This window comes from Rhagoletis zephyria, unplaced genomic scaffold (assembly GCF_001687245.7).
Source record: "Rhagoletis zephyria isolate East Lansing unplaced genomic scaffold, Rhagoletis_zephyria_1.1 Rzeph_scaffold_00223, whole genome shotgun sequence".
Classification (NCBI taxonomy): domain Eukaryota; kingdom Metazoa; phylum Arthropoda; class Insecta; order Diptera; family Tephritidae; genus Rhagoletis; species Rhagoletis zephyria.
In genome coordinates, this window is record NW_016157307.1 from 8933 (window position 1) to 29318 (window position 20386).

A 20386-nucleotide genomic window follows, 5' to 3' on the forward strand; every position below is an offset into this window, starting at 1 on the left:
TCAGAAACAGACGCAATATTCTCTTCTGTACGCACTGTACGCATTCGTGTGGTTGGTTTAATGTCCAATAAAGTAAACTGAGTGCGAAACTTGGTCACAATCGCATTAATTGTTTGCTCACTTGGTCGATTATGTAGACCATAAATCGGACGTAAAGCGCGAAACACATTTCGAACCGAACACTGATTTTGGTAATAAAATTCAATGATTTGCAAGCGTTGCTCGTTAGTAAGTCTATTCATGATGAAATGTCAAAGCATACTGAGCATCTTTCTCTTTGACACCATGTCTGAAATCCCACGTGATCTGTCAAATACTAATGCATGAAAATCCTAACCTCAAAAAAATCACCCTTTATATGCTATCGTATTCTGCAACTACTAGTTCATGTGTATATGAAATCCCCATCTCACCAGCTGGGCTATCTAAAAAGTTATGAACGAACTTATTTTGGTTTCCCCATAATGTTAACATTTCTATACAAATGTTTCGAAGGGTTTTTCTCGAATTCAGGTTTTTCGACTTGGGCGGTTATTGGTTACGACCACAGAATTAGTCGCATCTAATCTCATACGGGTATTATTGGAGATCACTTTGTGTCGACTAATGTTGTACGGGTACAATTGGAGATCAACTGAGCCCCGGTTCAAATCGCAGCTGGTGCAAGTTTTTATTTTTAGTAGCACAGATAGGTAGGGTCGCGTACAACATGAAATGTAAGTGACTTACATATAATTCCCGAAACCTCCATTTTTTTAAGTTACCTTCCTACTTGATGCACAAAATATCAACAGCTTGGCTTACGTGGCGGAAATATAAATATGGAAGAGACATTTTAGCATTCTTTGGCTATTTTCATACGTTTATTAGAAAACGGCCCTTACTAAAGCCAGCCTTTCGCCATAAGCTACTATTCCATAGCATTAATTATGTAAGAATATAAAAACAAATTATTTACAGAAGCATTGTCTCTTACATTCACTCAAAAAAAAGCAAAGTCGCTACAGCGAAAAAATGGTTTGAAACCCGCATAAATTAAAATCTGTATAAAAAAAAAAAAAAAAACGCATAAAAAGAGACCAAAGTGTATAAGACTTAGAGACCTAGGTGTGTAAGGATTTAAACAGCGATCAACTCAAAAAAAAATTAGGACTATGTTTTGCATAAATAAATTCATAAGGCTTGCCTCCAATTAAGGCAAATATTTTTTCTTCATGAATATATATACTAGCTAAGAAACTACTGTTATACGAGTACGTATTAATTTTGTTGAATCTGTACGATCCGGATCCGATTTTTGAGTGAGATCACTGTACATCTAGGTGTGCGAGATGTGCATACATATATTTAGAGGAAAGATTACATTATAGAGCAAACAAATAAAAACAGCTTCCCAAAAAAAAATGTTTTGTCACTTCTATAAAAGGTTAAAAGTCCTTTTAACATTTCAAATACGATATACATATGTACAGCGAGTTTCAGTCAAAATTGTACAGTAAATTTTTTTTTCATATTTTGAAAACATGTTTTTTTTTTAATTTTATAAAAGTATAGTTCTTACTACAACAGAATCCATGAAAATAAAGTTGCTCTATTTGTAACAATTAAAATAAAAAATCGTAAAATTTTTATCAAAATCTCACACTTATTATTCAGTATTTGTAGCACTTGTTCAAGCGTTATATGGAAGAAAATACGCATCACCATCACAAAAAAAAATTGCAAAAAATCAACTGCAAACTTGCACTTTATTACAAAATTGCATACCCATGAAAAACTAAAATTGTGAATAAAGTGTGAAATTTTGATGAATATTTGACAATTTTTTTTTAATTGTTACAAACTTAAAACAAAGTTAAAAACTTTAAGTTTAATGGATTTTGTTGTAGTATGAACTATGTTTTTATTAAAGACTAGCAGACCCGGCGAACTTCGTCCCGCCCAAAATAAATTTTTTTTTATTGAAACATTTTGGTCCAACATTTTCACCAAGAATTCGCATTCACGATTTCCAGTGGAACATTTATTTGGTAAATAGTATGCAAGTACTAGATTCAAGCATAAAAAGACACACATTTAAAAAGTAGGAAAAATGTAATTTAATGTCTAACCAGCGTTGGGCAAAATTTATTCGAATAACAAATAAAAAAAATTGTTTCGAGTCAAACAACTAATATATGTATATAGATATGTACATATATGTATTTATGTGTAAAAATATAGCCGTTTTCGTTGTTCGGAATTAACTCAAACCCCTGGATAGATTTAATTCAAATTTTCGGAAGGAATAATCCTGCGCATTAAGTCCTATTAAAGGCTACTAGAAAAGTCCTTGGCGACGATGGAGCGGAGTTGCTTACAAAAGTGGTATTTTTGAACTGATTTCTTCCAAATTCAAAATGGGTTCTAACTGCATGATAAAAAATGGACCCGCTAGCTACCGCTGCAGTTGAGTTATATAGAAAATCCGTATTTATTGTACAATCAAGTTGCAATTAGAAACCCCATATGTCTGGACTACTTTTTCCTATGTTTATATTATACAAAATTGTGATATCTCACGACGTCATACACCCTAAATGCGACCGTGTATCTACCTTCGCTTTATGGAATTGCTCGAGCGGCCATTGCTGCAGCAGTAAGACTCAAGGAAACCAGCTCTTGGGTATTTTAAATGTGGCGAATTAGCAAGGAAAGTTTCGACTACATCCTTCCAAGAAGGAACACGGATGGTATATCAATGGCCAAATTTTAACGTGCGGGAAAACTTTTCGTCCTTTAAGGACTTATAAGGACTTTTGTCGGTTTACATGAGATAAGACTAAGGGTTGACGAATCGGACCAATGTTGTAGTTGCAAGATTATAGAAGAAGATTACGCACGCTTAGAGAGAGAATAAGACCATCTCAGCTCAGGTAAAGCTGAAGCATGACATCGAAAGGATTTTTTTTTGCACATAGCATCAGTAAAGTAATAGTAAACATAATTCAACTGAGTCACAATCCTTGACAATAGAAATAAGGGTAAATCATTGTTCAGCGTGCTATAAATAAATTTGTAAAGATTATTTTAAATAACGAATAAAATCATTCATACGCAATTTATTCACGAGTATTTCATTCGTGAATGAATTATTTGCGAATAATTATATTACAGACAAAATTTCATTCGAATAATTATCTAAACAACAATTTATTCGTATAATACCCAACTCTGTATGACTCATTATAATTCATTGCAAAGTCAAAAAATAGAGCACTAAAAACTAATGTTATTATACTCTAATGTAGAACTATTTGGTACTCCGCATATGCGAAAGACACGACGAAGCAATTAAATTATAACTTCCGCTAATGAGTTTTAAGATATTCGCACGAATGCTATAAAACTCGTATATACATACATATATGTGTGCGTAATTAAATAATTTTAGAAATATATATTTATATACATACATAAGAATGTATATGCAAACGTACATACATATGTGAATGAGTATATGAATCTTCATAACAAAATAAGAAAGACGAATTATAACACCTGCACACTTAAGCACGTATACATACAAACATACATATAAACGAAAAAATAACTAAAAAAAAATTAATATGTAGGTACGATCATAAAGTTGGCATATTTAAGCTGCTCTATTCAAGAAGATTTAAAAGATCTTTGACCTTAGTGTTCTTTCTATTATAAATATGTATCTACGTACGTACATATGTATGTATGTATGTATGTATGCAATAAAAATCAAAATTCTAGCTTGGCGCTAGTAATATTTCGCTGAATAAAAACCACTCTGCTATTCATACATCAAATGTCTTGAGACAAATGCGAGCAGAGGTTCATTATGGCTGCGTTTCTTTATACATTCCGGATAATCCCATTTCACAGCCGGAATAAACAGAATACGTTTGAAATATACGTTAACATATCATCAGGAACGTTCTAAAGAATAAGTAAACAAAAAAGTTTATTCCAAACGTTCAGAATGAATAAAGAAATTCAGCCTATGACTGTGAATTCGGAATTCAAAGACCTTTATTCAATGCCCACCGTTACGCAAGATGTAGAGACTTAACGGCGACGCTGATCGTGGACTATTTACGTCACTCATTTGGCCTCACCAATTCCACCTAAATCAGCACAATCTCCCTCGCCTGTGAAAATTAGTTTTTGCCATTAGAACCAAAACTGAAAAGCGAAACTCACTTCAAAATATTTGAAATCAATAACCACGTCTACACTCACATAACAGTAATTTGCAAAGATACGAAACCAGCGATACATACCGATTTATCAACTACTAAAGCCAAATCACTTAAAATTTATGTTTACAATAATCCTCTAGAAAGTAATAAACATTATTACAGCGTCCGACAAAATTAAACTTTTTTGTACCATAAAAAATCAATAATTTTCGGAAAATAGAGACAAAAAAGTACTCTAGATTATTGTTTTTCCAGGCTAAGTCTTTTGCGGATTTCATGGGGAAAAACAACACTTAACAACCAACCCCTAAGCTGAGCCGGTCATAAGAAAATTGCCTTCTGATTTTTAAACTTTATTAAACTTCGCATACAAGCGTTTTTGGGGTTACTGATTATGAATCTGATAAAGCGCTTGCATGAGGAGATTAGATGAATGGCCGTATACACCAGACAATTTTTGCTTTCAACAAAAAGTTGTCTGTAAAATCGCCTCATGTAAACAAGGTATGAAGTCAGTTTTAAAAAATTCGAAATCGCTGAACAAATACGGCGGATGGATTTTTGAAAAATTGCCTTTTTGAATTTTTGAATACTGACTTCAGTTTTTTACTCAGCCACTAAAAGAACCTTTGAATATCAAATTTTATGAAAATCTCAACGTTTTTTTTTTAAATCTATCGCCGTATAGAATGCGCCCATATGTAATTTTGAAAACTGATTTTAGTTTTGTTATCAGTGCCTTCTAGAACTTTAGGATATCAAATTTGATAAAGGTCTGGCAATATTTTAAGAACCTTTCCGCCTTATTGGATCCTGCCATTTTGAATTTTTAAAAACTGACTTAAGATTTTTAATCAGCAACGCCAAAAACCTTTGGCTATGTCGTTTAATAAAGTTTGAAAATTTACAAGCAGAGGGTTGTTTTCCTCCATGGAAATCGTATATGACTTGATCTAGAAAAATGGTAAAATACGGGTAATTTTTTTCTCTACTTTCCAAAAATGCATGATTTTTCATGGGTGCAAAAATTTGTGTAAAATGGGCATACCACCGCCCACTTATGTTTACAGGCGAGTAAGCGTATCAAGGAAACCGCTTTATCGAATTCTACCAAACCAATCCACGCAGATTGCTTGCAGAAAACATATTTAGTTGACGTCTGACTCTTTTCGCAGTGCAACTACATAAAATGTTCTAGAAAAACACTGAGTTATGGCAGTTAAATGATTTACCAAATTTTAAACTTTAAATATTTCGAAATACCCTGTATGCAACTTATTTTCGAAGTATGTATGTATGTACATATATAATGCCACAATAATAATTAAGACTGACTTAACAATCAAAAACCGCCGGTGTATATTTAAGCTTAATATCTGATTTTTATTTTTGTATATTTTATTTTTGTTGTCAACTTCTCTCCACAATTTTGCCAGTTCTTAAGTTTGGCGCAAAAAAAAACACGACAGCCAAAAGTTACATTCCAATCCACGAAGAAGTCCAACAAAAGCTATACAAGCAGGTACATACATGCGAGATTAAATCAAACAGCAGGAGGAAGGAAAAACTACCAATTTTGCAATTTTTTTAAAGGTGAGCTTCGAGTTGTCTCGTCGCTCACCGCGCATTCAGTGTGTGAACTCGATCTGCCACTTTTTACACAATTCGAATTCACAGCGGAATGCGAAGACGAAACAAAGCACGAGTGTACAAGTACAAGTGTTGCTTTAGCTTCAACCAAATGAAACTCTAATTTTATTATGTGTGAGAAAAGCAGTCATTGCGACACATCGAACTGATTTTTGCAGCGGCGAGCGACTCCATAGACGATAGTGTCAGCAAAAGGTTCTTAAGTGCAGATACATTTATATGGAGATATTTATTGTGCTCTTTGCTGTTCAGCAGCTCAGTTTCACTCTCCACAATTCATAAGATTGCGAAGAAACACACGCGTATATAATTGTTAACTTTTGCAATGGAATAAAAAATTTTTCAGACACACACTCTCCAATCTCTTACATGCTCTCAATCGCTCTTGTTGTCTCTCGTTCCAGATCAAATAACCGAGTGCCCGAACAAAGCAGCAACCTGGCAGACAGTGGCGATCATCTGCTCCACCACCTCCATCCACCATCGCCGCCACCACCTCATGGATAGCATCCACAGTGCGACCACACAAAAACACTCGCAGCACGATTGCACACCGATCGGCAAACGTCGTCTGCTCCAACGACGTCGTCATCATTGTTGAAGCAGCTTACCAATTTTGTTGTTGTCGTCGTCGTCGTCGTCGTCTACGTTGGTGAGCTGAGACCACAAGTACCACAGCAACTTGACGGAATTGTTGGTGTTGTTTTCGGTTGTTGATTTTCGACTTTTGGCACATTGCGACTTCATACCTTTCGTCAGTTGCTGCCCCATCAGTGGAGTCGACGAAGCAGTGGCAAAATTTTTTCAGCCGACTTTGTCAACGGGATTGGCGCTCCGGTGGCGCTAGTACGAATTTATCTACCGACGCGCGTTGTCCGGTGTTGCGGTGTTTCGTTTCGTATGTTGGGGGCAAGCAATATTTATGTACGCACGTTTTTTGTTTTTGCTTATCAAAGAAGCGAAAATGTCTTAAAGTATGCCGCGCATGCGTTAAGAAAAGTGAAAAATGTGAAAAGCTAATAAATCCAATACGAAGGAGCTACCGAATTATGTATGCTGGTTGTCAGTGTCATTGTTGTTAGTGTGGCGGCGTGAAAAATTGCTACAATATACTAACGAAGTTGGTGGTGCACTGAAAAGAGCATTTTGTAACAACGGAAATGTGCGCCAATGGATTTGTTTGTGTAGCGCAAAGTGTTTTTTTTTTTCTTTTGTTTCAGATTTTGCGAAAATTTTTAATGCGAGCTGCATTACATAAGCAACAAGCATAACAAAAAGCATAACTGAAGCTTTGGCAATATTACGAGTAACAAATACACGAGCTCAACTCAAAATAGTGTTCCCCAAGTGCTTCGAAACGAAATCAAAATCAAAATCAAAACCAAAATCTTTTCAATCAAAAGAAAGTGAAATACCACTCGCAAAAGTGTCGAAATCTCCAAGTGTATTCTTAGTACATAGTGCGTCAATTCCAAACGAAAATATTTTTATCGTCAACAACAACAACAGCACCAGCAACACCAACACAATGGGTACGAAATCGCCTGGCGGACCGCAACGTTGCCGTCTGATATTACAACGTTGTCTGGCCATACAACTGAGTAAGCCTGGCCATACGCCGGAGGACTTTTGGATGTACGATTCGGGTTATATGATTTTTCAGGTGAGTTGCTATTTAGCTAATTCATGAACACATACATACATACTTGCGTCGGTACTTAAAAGTGCCATTAAACACGTTTTAGCGACTTGAGTTATATTTACTTACCTAAATATGTAGGTATGTGTATAGCTAAGGATGTATGTACACATCTGTACATACAAACACTTTATTTAACTTTCTTTCTTTTTACGATTTAATTGTGATAAAACGCAGTCGTTGCGTGGAAGTCCAGTCGCGAACTGGCTTTCGATTTATGTCACACGTGAGAGATAGTGGTGCACGCGGCCTTGGCCCTTTTGACGCTTGCCCACTTGTATTGAGTTGATTTCGGGTATTTCAAATTGAAGTTAATAAAATTGCAATAGAGTGTGAACACAGCAATTTGAATAATTGCTTAAAGATAAAATCAACGCGTTTAATTAAGAGTACAGTAATACTCGTACAGGCGTGATATCACTACGTTAGTGTTTTAGCTTTTCGTAGCGAATTTGCGGCTATTTTATCTCAGCGAAAAAATAAAAAGTTTACCAAAAATCCAGGTGTGACTCAGAGAGTAATATAACTGTCGATCCGCTCTAATGATATAAAATTTGATATCAAATTCTTTATCGTTAACCAAAACTCCTCCAAAAACTCAAAGGATACCAAAGTTTGTGAATAACTTAAATCAAAAATTACCTTTCCGTGAATTTTAACACATGCATAAGAATGTGATTTGTATGGAATTAAATCCAATTAATTAATTTAAAATTTAAAAAACTAGTAATTAGGCGTAGACTAATTCCTTCACAGTTCGGTTATGTTAGGTGGCAGCACCGCGTAACCGGGGCTCACTAAGATAATTTGGAGTCGATTATGTAATTACGAATTCGGCTAATCTGAATGCCCCAGAGCTCCTCGGGGCTATTAAGGATGTGAGTGCCAAAGTACTTCACGCTGGTCACCTAAGAAGGTAGTGTTGAGGTGATTCCACCTCGTCATCTTGCAGGCAACTGCGACATTTGGGGTCCGATAATATGCTCAGCCTTACTGCATGAATACCGATTGGTTAGTGAACCGTTTAAATTCCCACCAAAAGCAAGAGCTGTGACGTTGTGAGTGTGACGAGTGCCTTCGATCGCCCCAGTCCACCCTTAGTCAGAAGAGCCTTTGCGATCGCTGAGCTGGCATGAGGCCCATCTATCCAAGAGTGTACCAAAAGTATTCAATGGAACCCCCTGCCGCTCTTTATCCGGCGGTAACGTTTCACGAGTTCCTTTCCCGACCAATTCGTCAGCTACATAGTTCCCCGCAATGTGGCTGTGACCCGGAACCCAAATAAACCTAATACATAACTATTACGATGCGACCGAGAGAGAGAAAGGGAGAGAGCACACATTCCTTAACCAAGTTAGAGTGCACCTGCAACGTAGTCAAGGCCCTGATAGCCGCATGGCTCACCTCCCTGACTGTCATAGGACTCCGGAGCAGTGAATCCCCCGATTCCTTGATAACTAGCAGCCACTTTCGTCTGGAATACACTGCAGAAGTCCGGGAAGCTGAACTTAGTGCTGATGGAAAGCTCTTGACAGAAGACCCCACCACTTCTTCTTCGCACTTGTTTTTACAACATTTCGTTCTATTAAAAACTGCTCTAGCTACAAACTGTACTTAGACTTTCCAAGATTTTCGCATAAGTAAACTCTCAAAAACCTGATGCGTATTCGCTATGTGGAGTCCAAAGCTGCCGTCTATATGGCCAATTATAATTTCAAAAATAGTCGTACATCGCGATCTTTTTCTGCAAGAGCTTCAAACTTCCACTGTTATGAGTACGTAATTTACCATGCGTACTTTATTCAAATGGCAGTTCTTTTTCAATCTCTTTTGTCTTTACTTTACGTATTTTTACTTGAAATATATGGTCGGCCGCTGTGGTGAAGTGGTAAGCAGTGCGCGCTTCCCCTCCGCAACGCCTGGGTTTGAACCCCGGTCAAAGCAACATCGTAAAAAATATAGAAAAAAGGTTCTTTCTTAACAGCGGTCGTCCCTCGGCAGGCAATGGCAAACCTGCGAGTGTATTTCTGCCATGAAAAACAGCATCTCATAAAAATACAATTGCCGCTCGGAGTCGGCGTAAAACTGTAGGTCCCTCTGCTTTGTGTGACAACATCTAGACGCACGCCACAAATCGGAGGAGAAGCTCGGCCAAAAACTAGCATATGTGTAAGCGCCAATCTATTACTGTTATTATTATTATATGGTCACCGTAGTTATGAGCCAAAATGTAAAACAATGTTAGGGTTTTTTACAAAACATCAAAAAACATAGAAATGATCTCTGCATACTGAATCAAATTTCTTTTTTTTTAATGATGGCGTTCTTCCAGCAAACAGTGTATATTCGAGAACGTGAACCGGTTTTGAACCGGAAAACCGCTCTTTTCTATTAATTAACTGAACCATTAACCGCACCGAAATTTTCCACAAATGTTTTTGATCCGAACCGAAAACCGAACCACTTTCTATAAAGATTGAAAGGTTCGTTTCAACCAATTATCAATAGATAAATGTATCAACTTTTTTTCTTTTTGGTAAACATGGTAATACCCACCATGTTTGTTTACCATGTGACAATATCAAATGTAAAGGCAACCCATCTCATTTGACAGACACTTGACCCGTAACCTTTCGCGTTGTTGCACTTGACACTTGACACTTAAACTTGCGCGTAATTTCTTTTATTTTTCGAACCGTTGAACCGAACCGAAACCCCGCTTCAAAGACCAAAAAAACCGCTTTGACGAACCGATCCAAAAGTGCAAAAACAGTTCGAACCGCTGAATCGAACCGCCAAAATAAACTTTTGGGAAATTTACCAATACTTTTCAGGCTTGTTGCCTTTGTTTTTTGTAGTCACTTCAGCCGTTACTTAAATGTCGTATTTAATTCTTTAATTTCTGTATCAGATCCCCTTTACGTGTATTGACATCGTGTTAGTTAGGAAATGGTAACCTCGTAGGAAATAGGAGTATGTAATAATGCCTTACCAGCAACTTACACTTCTTCCGCCGGTCCTTACCACTTCTCTGTCTAATCTCCATTTCTTTAACGATGGCGTTTCCGCCTTATTGAAGTAGGAATTTAGGATGTAAATTTGATATAGGACATAATTTTTAACCACTTTACCAAGTGAGGCTCTCGGAAATAGCTACGGCGGCACGGTTATTTGCAAATTTCAACGTGAAGCGTCATCGAAGGTGTTCATTTTGTACTTTACTAATACAAGATATTGGGTATGATAACAATTTTGGTACTGAAAGCTGATGAATTACCTCGTAAGATGGTTACCAGTGTGTAAGGTCCTTAAATATTTCGAGCTTGTAGTTGATGACTTAATGCACTAAATTTGCAAATGCAAGTTTTTGCATAAAAGAGATTCGCTTTGAATTGAAAATATACTACTATGGTTGGGAGATATGCAAACTTTCATTAATCAGAGCCATTGTGAGAAGTCTCAACATTATATTGATAAAAGTTTTTAATCCGACTAAGTTTGTTTAGACTAGCAGTTAATTTTTGTGGATACAATTCTAAAATATGGCGGAAAACCACTAAATATGTAACAACATCGGCGATCAAGCCCTCTTCTTAGCAAGTATTACTAACGTTTGAAATTTTGTGTATGTGTGAAACACCACTACGACTATAGCTTTATTCGTTATTCGAGCAAATGGAATACCCACTAGAACTTAAAGGGAGATCTCCCAATGTGAGGAATAAAAGAGTACTCCCTTTGGCCTGATTTCGGAGCAATAAGAGAGATTTGTCGGTTTTGACCTCCTTTATAACTCGCTTAGGAGTCAAATAGGAGATCTCCTAAGCGAGCAACAAACGAATACTCCCAGAGGCATGATTTTGGAGCAATAAACGATTTTTGTCGACTTTGTACTCCTTTATTACTCGTTTAGGAGCCAAACAGGAGATCTCCCAAGTGGGCAATAAAAGAATACTCGCTGAGGAATGATTTTGGAGCTATAACTGAGATTTGTCGGTTTTGTACTCCGTTATTACTCGCTTACGAGCAAAAAGCGATGTCTCCTAAGAGAGCAATCCAGGAGTATTCCTTTTGATTTATGGGGGAGCTATAGGCACCTCGTTCAAAAGAATTTTTGTGTTATTGGAAAAATTATCATAAGGAAAACTACAGAAAATATTTCATATAGAAACAATATAAGGAGGATGCAATAATTTAATGTCGATAGGACACATTTAAATGAAGGTGCGTCGGTATGTATTTCAACTTTTGTTTAATTTTAATAAATATTGTATTAGATACCGCTAAATACTTTTCAGATTTGGCAAATTATTAGGAGTGTCAGCACTTACGCATGACTCCGTGGTTTTAACGTTCATATCAAGCCGGTCCAGATCTTTTACTGGGTGACAAAGATATCGGATGGGCAAAGTCACCTACACATTAAAACAAGAAAGTTTCATACACTCCCTACTTGCGTGAACTCCTGAATACCCAAGCATCCCTGAAACCCAGGACATCATGTAGTTATCTTACCGTTTTATTATTATTCTGTTTTACTTTTAATGCATTTGTTCGCAACAGCAACTCCAAAATTAATCAATAATGTACAAGTAATAAGTATTATTTATGTTTTGTCTGATCTCGTACTTATAGGTATCAGTTAAGATCTTTTAATATTCTATACAAACATGTGTTTAAAAAATTAAATAAATAGATTGCGTAAATAGGCAATGAAAAGCTCTTTTATTACTCGTAGAAAAGGCTTTCGGGATGCCTCTAATGGGAGCACTCTCTTATTGCTCGTTCGGGAGGTATATGGGATGTTTTCTATGTGCACTCCCTTGTTGTCTTTTTGGGAGGTATAGTGGAGGTTTTTATGGGAGTACTCACGTATTGCTCCTTTAGGAGGTTTGTGGGATGATATTTCTGTGTGTGCTCCCCGATTGCTCGATTAGGAGGTAAATGGGATTACTCCCCTTCCTAGGACATACAATGTTAAAGGGAGTATACGAAATTACATGCTTATACACAGAAGCATAGGGAGCAATGGGGAGTACTCACCGAGCAATCGTACGATGCTCCCAAGTTCTACTGGGTAATTACTTATATAATTAATCAGGATTTTTCTTAGTCGGGGTGAACGAGTAATTCAAAAACGATTGTTTTAACATTAGTCGTTTTTGTAGAGAAGAATGTTTTCAAAACAACAACTTGAAAAAAATCAATTAAACTACGTATGTTCCATTTGCTCAGGTAAAAAAAAAACTGGATGCGTCGTGAAAGAAATTTTGCGGCTTATTTCTAAAGAGTGCGGTCTCGTAAGACAATTGTCAATTCCGGAAACTACCCTAAAACTCTTTACTGTCTTCCGAAAGACTAATTGAAAGATCTGCTAACGAGGATGTCTTAGCGTCATACTATTCGCCTTTAAGCAAGCAATTTTCTATTATTAAATTGAATTCAAAAAACATATATATTTCTCTTTTTAAAACAGTCAATAGTAATAAATGAAAGAAAATTAAATGTAGAAAAAATTAATAAAGAAAAAATAAATAAAAAATATTTTTAAAAATTAAATTAAATTAAAATAAAATCTTTCTTCTTAAAGCAATGAAATATATAAACTAAATTAGAAAAAAAAATAAATAAAATAGTTATTGAAAATGAAATATTAGAAAAGATCTCCATCCTTTAAAATCTTGAAAACTTAAAGAAAATTAAACAAAAAAAAACAAAAAATAAAATCAAAACAATTAATATATTTTTTTCTTTTTAGAACAATAAAATTTAGAAATGAAAAAAAATTAAATTAACGAAAGAAAAACAATTAAATTTAAAAAAAAAGAAAAAAATATGTAAAATAATTTTCTAAAAATCAAATGAAATTAGAAAAAAACAAATCATGGTCAAAGCTCAATAACACTATTGAAATAAATATGAATACGCCACAATAAAAATTGACAAAGAAAAAAATTTTCTTTTTTAAATAATAAAACCGCAAAGTGAAAAAAAATTAAACTAAAAACAATGAAATAACTAAATAAATAAAAATACAAAAATCGCAGCCCGAGAGAATAAGAGAGTCATTTTTTTTTGATAGAAGAGAGTCTTTCGATCTATCTTGCCATCTGCGTTTTATTTATCTTACAAAAGTATATCTTAGCCAGAATTGTCCAATAAATGCAGTAAATGACGGCGATTGTCAGCAGCAAGTGCGCATTAATTGGTCGCAACTAATCTCATAGGGTATAATTCGAAATAAATCAATCCTTCACTCATCTTTCACGGTTATAATTGAATGAAAGCGAACAGTTCATTCTATATTTCCTTGCGGGTATCCCGGAGTTACCCTCACTAGTCAGATTTTTGTATTTTGCCCTCCCCATCCCTCGAGCATTGCCAATACCATAGGCCATGCCTTACGCCCAATATAGAATTTTGGAGTGATTCGTTTTGCGAATGGCATTGATCCTGTGTAGCTTACATATTTAGATAAATATAGACTATCTTTGGTAAATAAAAGTTTCAGTGAAATGTGACTATAAAAGTGTATAATTACACATATCTTTTGCGAACAATTGCACCCGGCATTTATTTTTCACTGATAAATCAACTGCAGTCAAAAAACTTTACAATTCAAATAACCACTGCATCAGCCAAAAAATAGTGTTGATGCCACAAAATGTGTGTGTATGTACCTGTACATCGCCTTCATTCACTACCACCTTTAGCACAATTTCTAATACCAACACCCACTACGCAGAGACAAAAGCAAAGGTTTATGCGCCCAATTTTTGCCAGACTTGGCGTCACAAGACCTAGACATACCGCAACTGTATGTATATCGCTGCAACTGTTGGGAGCTTTTGAATGCATTTGAAAACAGTCTGGTAATTTCGAGTTGCTCCACTGGCGCTTCATCGTGGCAAATGCATTCGATATACATACTGCACTTTGCCATCCGTTTTCAAATGCAAGCCAACCGGAAATATGGCTGTCCGCCCTGAAAGCTACACAATATACATATGTATGTACGTATGTATAAATAACGAAGTAAAGAGGCAGCTAAACCTTTTTGTGTGGCCTTGCACTTGCATACTGGCATTGATTGCTCTGTTGCAAACAAATATAAATACTATTTTTTTTGTAGTTTTTCGTGCGGGTTATTGATGACTTTGAGAAGTTATTGCACTGCAATTTCCGGTCTTTGTTACAGTCGTGTGAGTATATTTCCAACATATGAAAATATGCATATTTCTACATATGTAGTAGGGCGGGTCGAAAATTTAATTTTTATCAAATCCCTTGGTAATAGTAAAAATATATTGTGTCATGAAGTCAACAACAAGCCTGCAAAATATTAGTATTTTATTGTAGTTGTAAGAGCCCGCGCATCGACCGCCACGTGACCCACAGCACCCTAGTCAAACAAGATCAATTCTTGTTAAAAATTCTGGGTTCAGCAAAAAGTTTTGGTGCATATTATTAGATAATGAATTCGTTTACCCAAAATAAAAAGTCAAATTTCATTTCTCGCAGCCCTTTAGCTTATCGTTAATCTCAAAGTTATCTGTTTTCAATAATATATGAATTGTTCCCTTGCTAACTGCACTGGCCTAGAGTCAAAAGATGTAAAGAACAGCATTAATATTGCTGGCGTGCATTTAGATCGCTGGTTCCAAATGTTTTAATCTTTTTTTAATATTAGCTATAATTTGCGATCTTTTGCAAATTTAGGGACAATTTCGGTAACTCTAATAGAAAAGCCATTATTTTCCATCATCGTGGAAAAATTTTGTTTATGCAAATGACTATGGGAACACTGAATAGGCACAACTTCTAGAAACACTAATTAGTTTACTTATGTTTAGGCATACAATATAAAAATTGCAAATATAAGAAAATGACAAAAAAAATTATTCAAAATTTCTTTTATTTTAAAATAATTTGTTAATAATCTGAACGATTTTAATCAAATTATTATCAAAAATTAGTAACATTAAGTATCGCCTTCAATTTGGTGATTATTACGCACCGATCGAGTAGCATTTACCAAAGATATATCGAAAAACTTAAGTGGATCTCCAGTTTTTTTATAAAAAAAAAGTCTCTTCAATTGCATAAATAACTTTTAGATGATAGAACCGGATTACAGAAAAGTGTGCCAGGGAGTGACTTTTTTCGTTCAAGCTAAATGCAAAGCAATATCGTTCAATTGGAGAGTCCTCAAAAGGATTCCCCAGGATGTGTTAAAGACTATTGCATTTACCTACAGTCACTTTTTCACATAATGGAATTAACTAAAATATATATTTATATCTAAAAACTTATTGCACATCCCCTACTTTCATATAACGGCAGATTTAGAAACCGCGAAAAATTTTCAAGACTGCATAAATGGACTTAAAACTTCTCACCCTAATTGTATTATGTTAATGTATGTAAATACTTATGTATATGGTGGAAAGTACTATTAACTTATCAAACGGATCCTAATTTTTCAAAATACATGTTTGACCTCATTCACCACGATCTTGAAAACTGACCAAATGTAAATATAAACATTCGAAAACATTACAACATTTGAAATAAATTTCGTCTCACTTTTTTGAATTTTTCACTTGGTTGCTGAAGTAATGAAAATTCATAAGGGAAATTATAGTTTTTGTAAGTTTTATCTTAATATCTTAAAAACTTGTAAACTTATTGAAAAATGATAAATGAACGTGAGATACTAAATTTAATAACCCTTAATCTGAAATATCGTCCTGTTTAGAACAATTAACGCATTCCATAGATATTACAAGCCAAAGTTTAATTTTGAAAATTCATACACTTTGATTCAATTGCGCGGGCTAAAGATAAGTTGTAAATTAATCTTTCGTGGCCAATAACAATTGGCTTAGACCTAAGACATCATAATATTACTATTACAATACGGTAAAATGCCTTTTATTTCCCCCCATACAAAATCGACCCAGCCTAATATGTAGCTACCGATTTTAAGTTAAATAAAACGTAGTTGTCTATAAAATAGAGCGTTGCAGTTTATTAACTTCAAAGGGTACTCTTCTCCCTAAATTAACGAGTGTCTGATAAATAATAGTTTTTTCCGTTGGTTTTGCGATAAAATTCGTACCAAAGTAACATGACTTTAGCTGCTGAAAAGTGCTGGTTTTGAAGAATTTTTTTTTTCAAGCCAACTGGGAATTTCATTTTCCTTAAGTAATTCATTTCCATTTGATCTAGACCGAGACAAATTTAGGTGATTTTACATTTTTTTGAAGATATATAGTCTGATTTATAGCCCTTCTAATGATATCTAATTTTTGTAATTAGAGCTAAAAATAGTGATCGTATAAGGAATTTTGTTGACCAAACTTGACTTTTTATCGATATTTGCCACGCATAAAAATTGGATTTTTTTTTTTAATTTTAAGCCCATTTCTGACAGCTTTAAGTAGTATGAACTTAAGCTTCGTGCAAAATTTTGAGCCAGACAGAATTTTGTTACGTTTAATTCAACCATAAGTAAGCGAAACCACGCCCATTTCCGAAAAAGTTTATATGTATCAGGTCCTCCTTACATATACATAGGCATGACCGAAATCAGTTTTTATATGGAAGAAAATGCGCAACACCCTCGACAAAAAAAAAATCTAAAAATTCAGCAGTAATTTTTAGCTACTTGAAACTTGCACTTTATTGTACTAAAATTGAACGGGCTACAAAACTGCATACTGAAAATTTTTCTAAAAACTCTGAATAAAAGTTTGAAATTTTAATGAAATTTTTTTTAAGTTTGATAAATTTTTTTGAATTTTGTACAAAGTTTGCAGAATGATTTATATGGTTTTTGGTAAAGAATGAGCTATATTTTAAACGAAAATTAGCGAAAAATATTTATGATGGAAAACATTTTGAACATTGTGATAAAACTAATTTACGAATACTTCTGTGAGTGACTGGATGTATATTAATACGCTTTGGTGATTGTACCAAACCAATTTTACCATTGGAAGGGCATTTTTCCTTAGATTAGAAGATTTTTCATGGTTTCAAAATTGGTTGAAAATTATGGCCGAAAAATTGTGTATAATTGTTGTTCAATTTGAGATGTTTACGCATTTTTGTTTTCTTCGAATTGGTACTTAAAATTTGTAATCAAGATAAATGTGATGATGAAGAAATATATGATAATGATTAAGACAAAAAGTGCAAATAAAATTGAAGATAAAGACGAAAATTAAAACAATAGGGGAATTCAGTCTTATGTGTATCCGTTGTATGTTGTGTAATCGTAACTGCATGAGCGTGTCATTTGTAGTTGCTAGCGGTACATCAAATACACATGCAACAACAACCACACGCTCGTCCGGTTACACTTACGCAGGATACAGCGACTACACAGAAGCGCGAATACCACTAATATGAAATGCATAAGAATTACTGTAACTGAAAGGGTAAGAAAATTTATTGAAATTTTTCGGTAGGAATCGAAATAAATTCAATCATGAAGAATTTAGTTATCGAAAGTTATCAAGTTATCGAAGTATATCGAATCATCGAAGTTTATAGTTAACGAAATTTATCGAGTTATCCATGTTTATTGAGTTATCGCAACGTATCGAATTCTTCAAATTGATCAATGTTTATTGAGTTGCCGTATTTTATAGACATAGAAACTTAATTGTCAGAATTTAAGGATAGTTATCGAGCTATAAAACTGTATGGGACTATCGAAATTTGTCAAGCTAATGCAATTTATTATGTTATCGATATTTATTCAATAATCATAATTTATAGAGTTAACGAGATTTATCGAGTTATCGTAATCCATCAAGTTTACTGAACTTATCGGTTGTCGATATTTATTGATTTACTGAAATTTGTGGAGTTAACGAAACAAAGTTTGTGGAATTTTCAAAATATATCGAGTTTTCAAAATTTCAAGGTTATATAGGTTTATCGATTTATCACTGTTTATCACTGCAGAGTGCAACGAGTATCACTGCAGAGTGCAACGAGTAATCAAAGTTTGTCGATAGCTTACGGAAAATATCGAGCTATCAAAATTAACTGAGCTATCAAAATTTATAGAAGTATCCAAAGTTTGTCGATTTCTCGATTTATGTTGAGGTACATGTATACATTTTTCAGTTATCGAGCTTCATGGAAATTAGTCGAGCTATCGAGTTTTCTTGAGTAATCGGATTTTAGTGTTTTTGAAATTCATTGAATTATCGATATGTATCACATTTTCCATATCTATCCACAAACAGGAATATATCGAGTCAATTCCAAGTGCTTCCAAAGTTCTTCAAAGGCTTTCAAAGATATAAAAAATTGTAGCCACGTTTTATTCCAAAGCAGGAAATGTTTGGGTAAGTAATTATGTAACTTAAGTATAAGTTAACCGACGTGCTAAGTTAGAAAGCCTCTTCAAGGGTCTCAAAAAAAACTAGAAAAACGCTCCAATTTCGACAGTGATGGCGCTCATTGCTATGAGGCGATTTCAACTATAAGTTTTGGGCATTGTAGCTATTGTAGTTATTTAAATATCTCAGCTATTGCATTTAAAAAATTACATTTATATGAGTGGTGTGCCTAAAAGGCCAATGGGTTTGTATAATGCTTCGCCTATCTTATGCCGTATCATGTGCAAAATTCCATTAATCTATGTATCTTTTATAGTTTTCGAATGGCAGAATTAAAAGCAGCTAGATCGGCCGAATCTTAGACTGCGCGGTGTAGGTATCAGTTTTTTTTCGTCGAACCACTACGTAGTGTTAATCAAACCTTCATTATTGTTAAATAACATGGTGCATAAACATTTGATTACATTTTTCATTGAGCAGTTTCACGAAGAAATTCAATTCCAAATTTTAATTTTGTTGTGTTGAAACAATAGCCTTATGTGCACTGATGCATAAAAAACGAATAATTAGCACTTCGCGCTAAAATTGACCATCAGGCAATTTTAGCATTGTAAATGTTAGCATTAGAAATGTAATAAAAACAAACAAAAAAACTATATAAAAAATGTAATTATAAATGTTTCAGTGAGAACCGGTGTCAAGTGCAATGTCAAAATTATCCGATTGGCCTACATGACATGTGTGAGGTCAGCAGAGCGTGAATTTGAAAAGCAATTGCAGTGATGACACACTCGTAATGCACAAAATCAAAAACATTGAAAAAAATTTGCGATCTTGGCAAAGTACGAAGTGACATTGGGTGAGAGTCTGAAATTCACGATTACGAAAATTCTTCGTAAAATAAAAATTGTTTTTGGCTTTAATACTAAAAAAACGTAACAAATATTTCTTCTATGACAAACTAGTATGTATGTTATAAAGTCCTACATGAGTAAGTTACTGGGTTGCAAAAAAAAGGGTGATAACAATGACCTTTCGACGACTTTGAAAAATATTCTACGCAAAACACTCACTAATATGAACACCACAAATTTGTTGAATTTTTAACACGCACACACAAACAAATCCTCGAAAAGCAAATCTGATATTTGAATATTTTTGGTTTTGTTGATTTAGTTAGCTTCACTATTAAATAAGGCTGTGTGCGAGTTGACCTAAATTTTAGTACCTAAACAAATATATATTCCACTGGAAATTTGCAGCAATGCTACAAAACAACTGCTAAAATGGTTCGAGTTCATTGGACAAACTAAATTGTTTGAGCATATGTATGTAGGGCCCGTTCAGCTTGAAAACAAAAAGAAAAAGTGGACGTGGTCCGCCTTCTTCTATTGATTCTAAAGGTATACACAATGATCAACACTGGATGCGATCGATTTGGTGGTTTCAACAGCTCAACAAGC

The 20386-nt window shown here is 34.6% G+C and overlaps 1 protein-coding gene across 1 annotated transcript in view; it reads left to right on the top strand.

Annotated features, from left to right (window-relative positions):
• The first annotated feature begins 6272 nt into the window (after positions 1 to 6272).
• Positions 6273 to 20386, top strand: part of ko (Stork-head domain-containing protein knockout) — a 48984-nt gene continuing 34870 nt past the window's right edge. Inside the window, exon 1 of the mRNA XM_017609396.1 lies at positions 6273 to 7527. Coding sequence (XP_017464885.1) covers positions 7393 to 7527 — 135 coding nt within the window. The 5' untranslated portion in view covers positions 6273 to 7392. The remainder of the gene's footprint in view (positions 7528 to 20386) is intronic.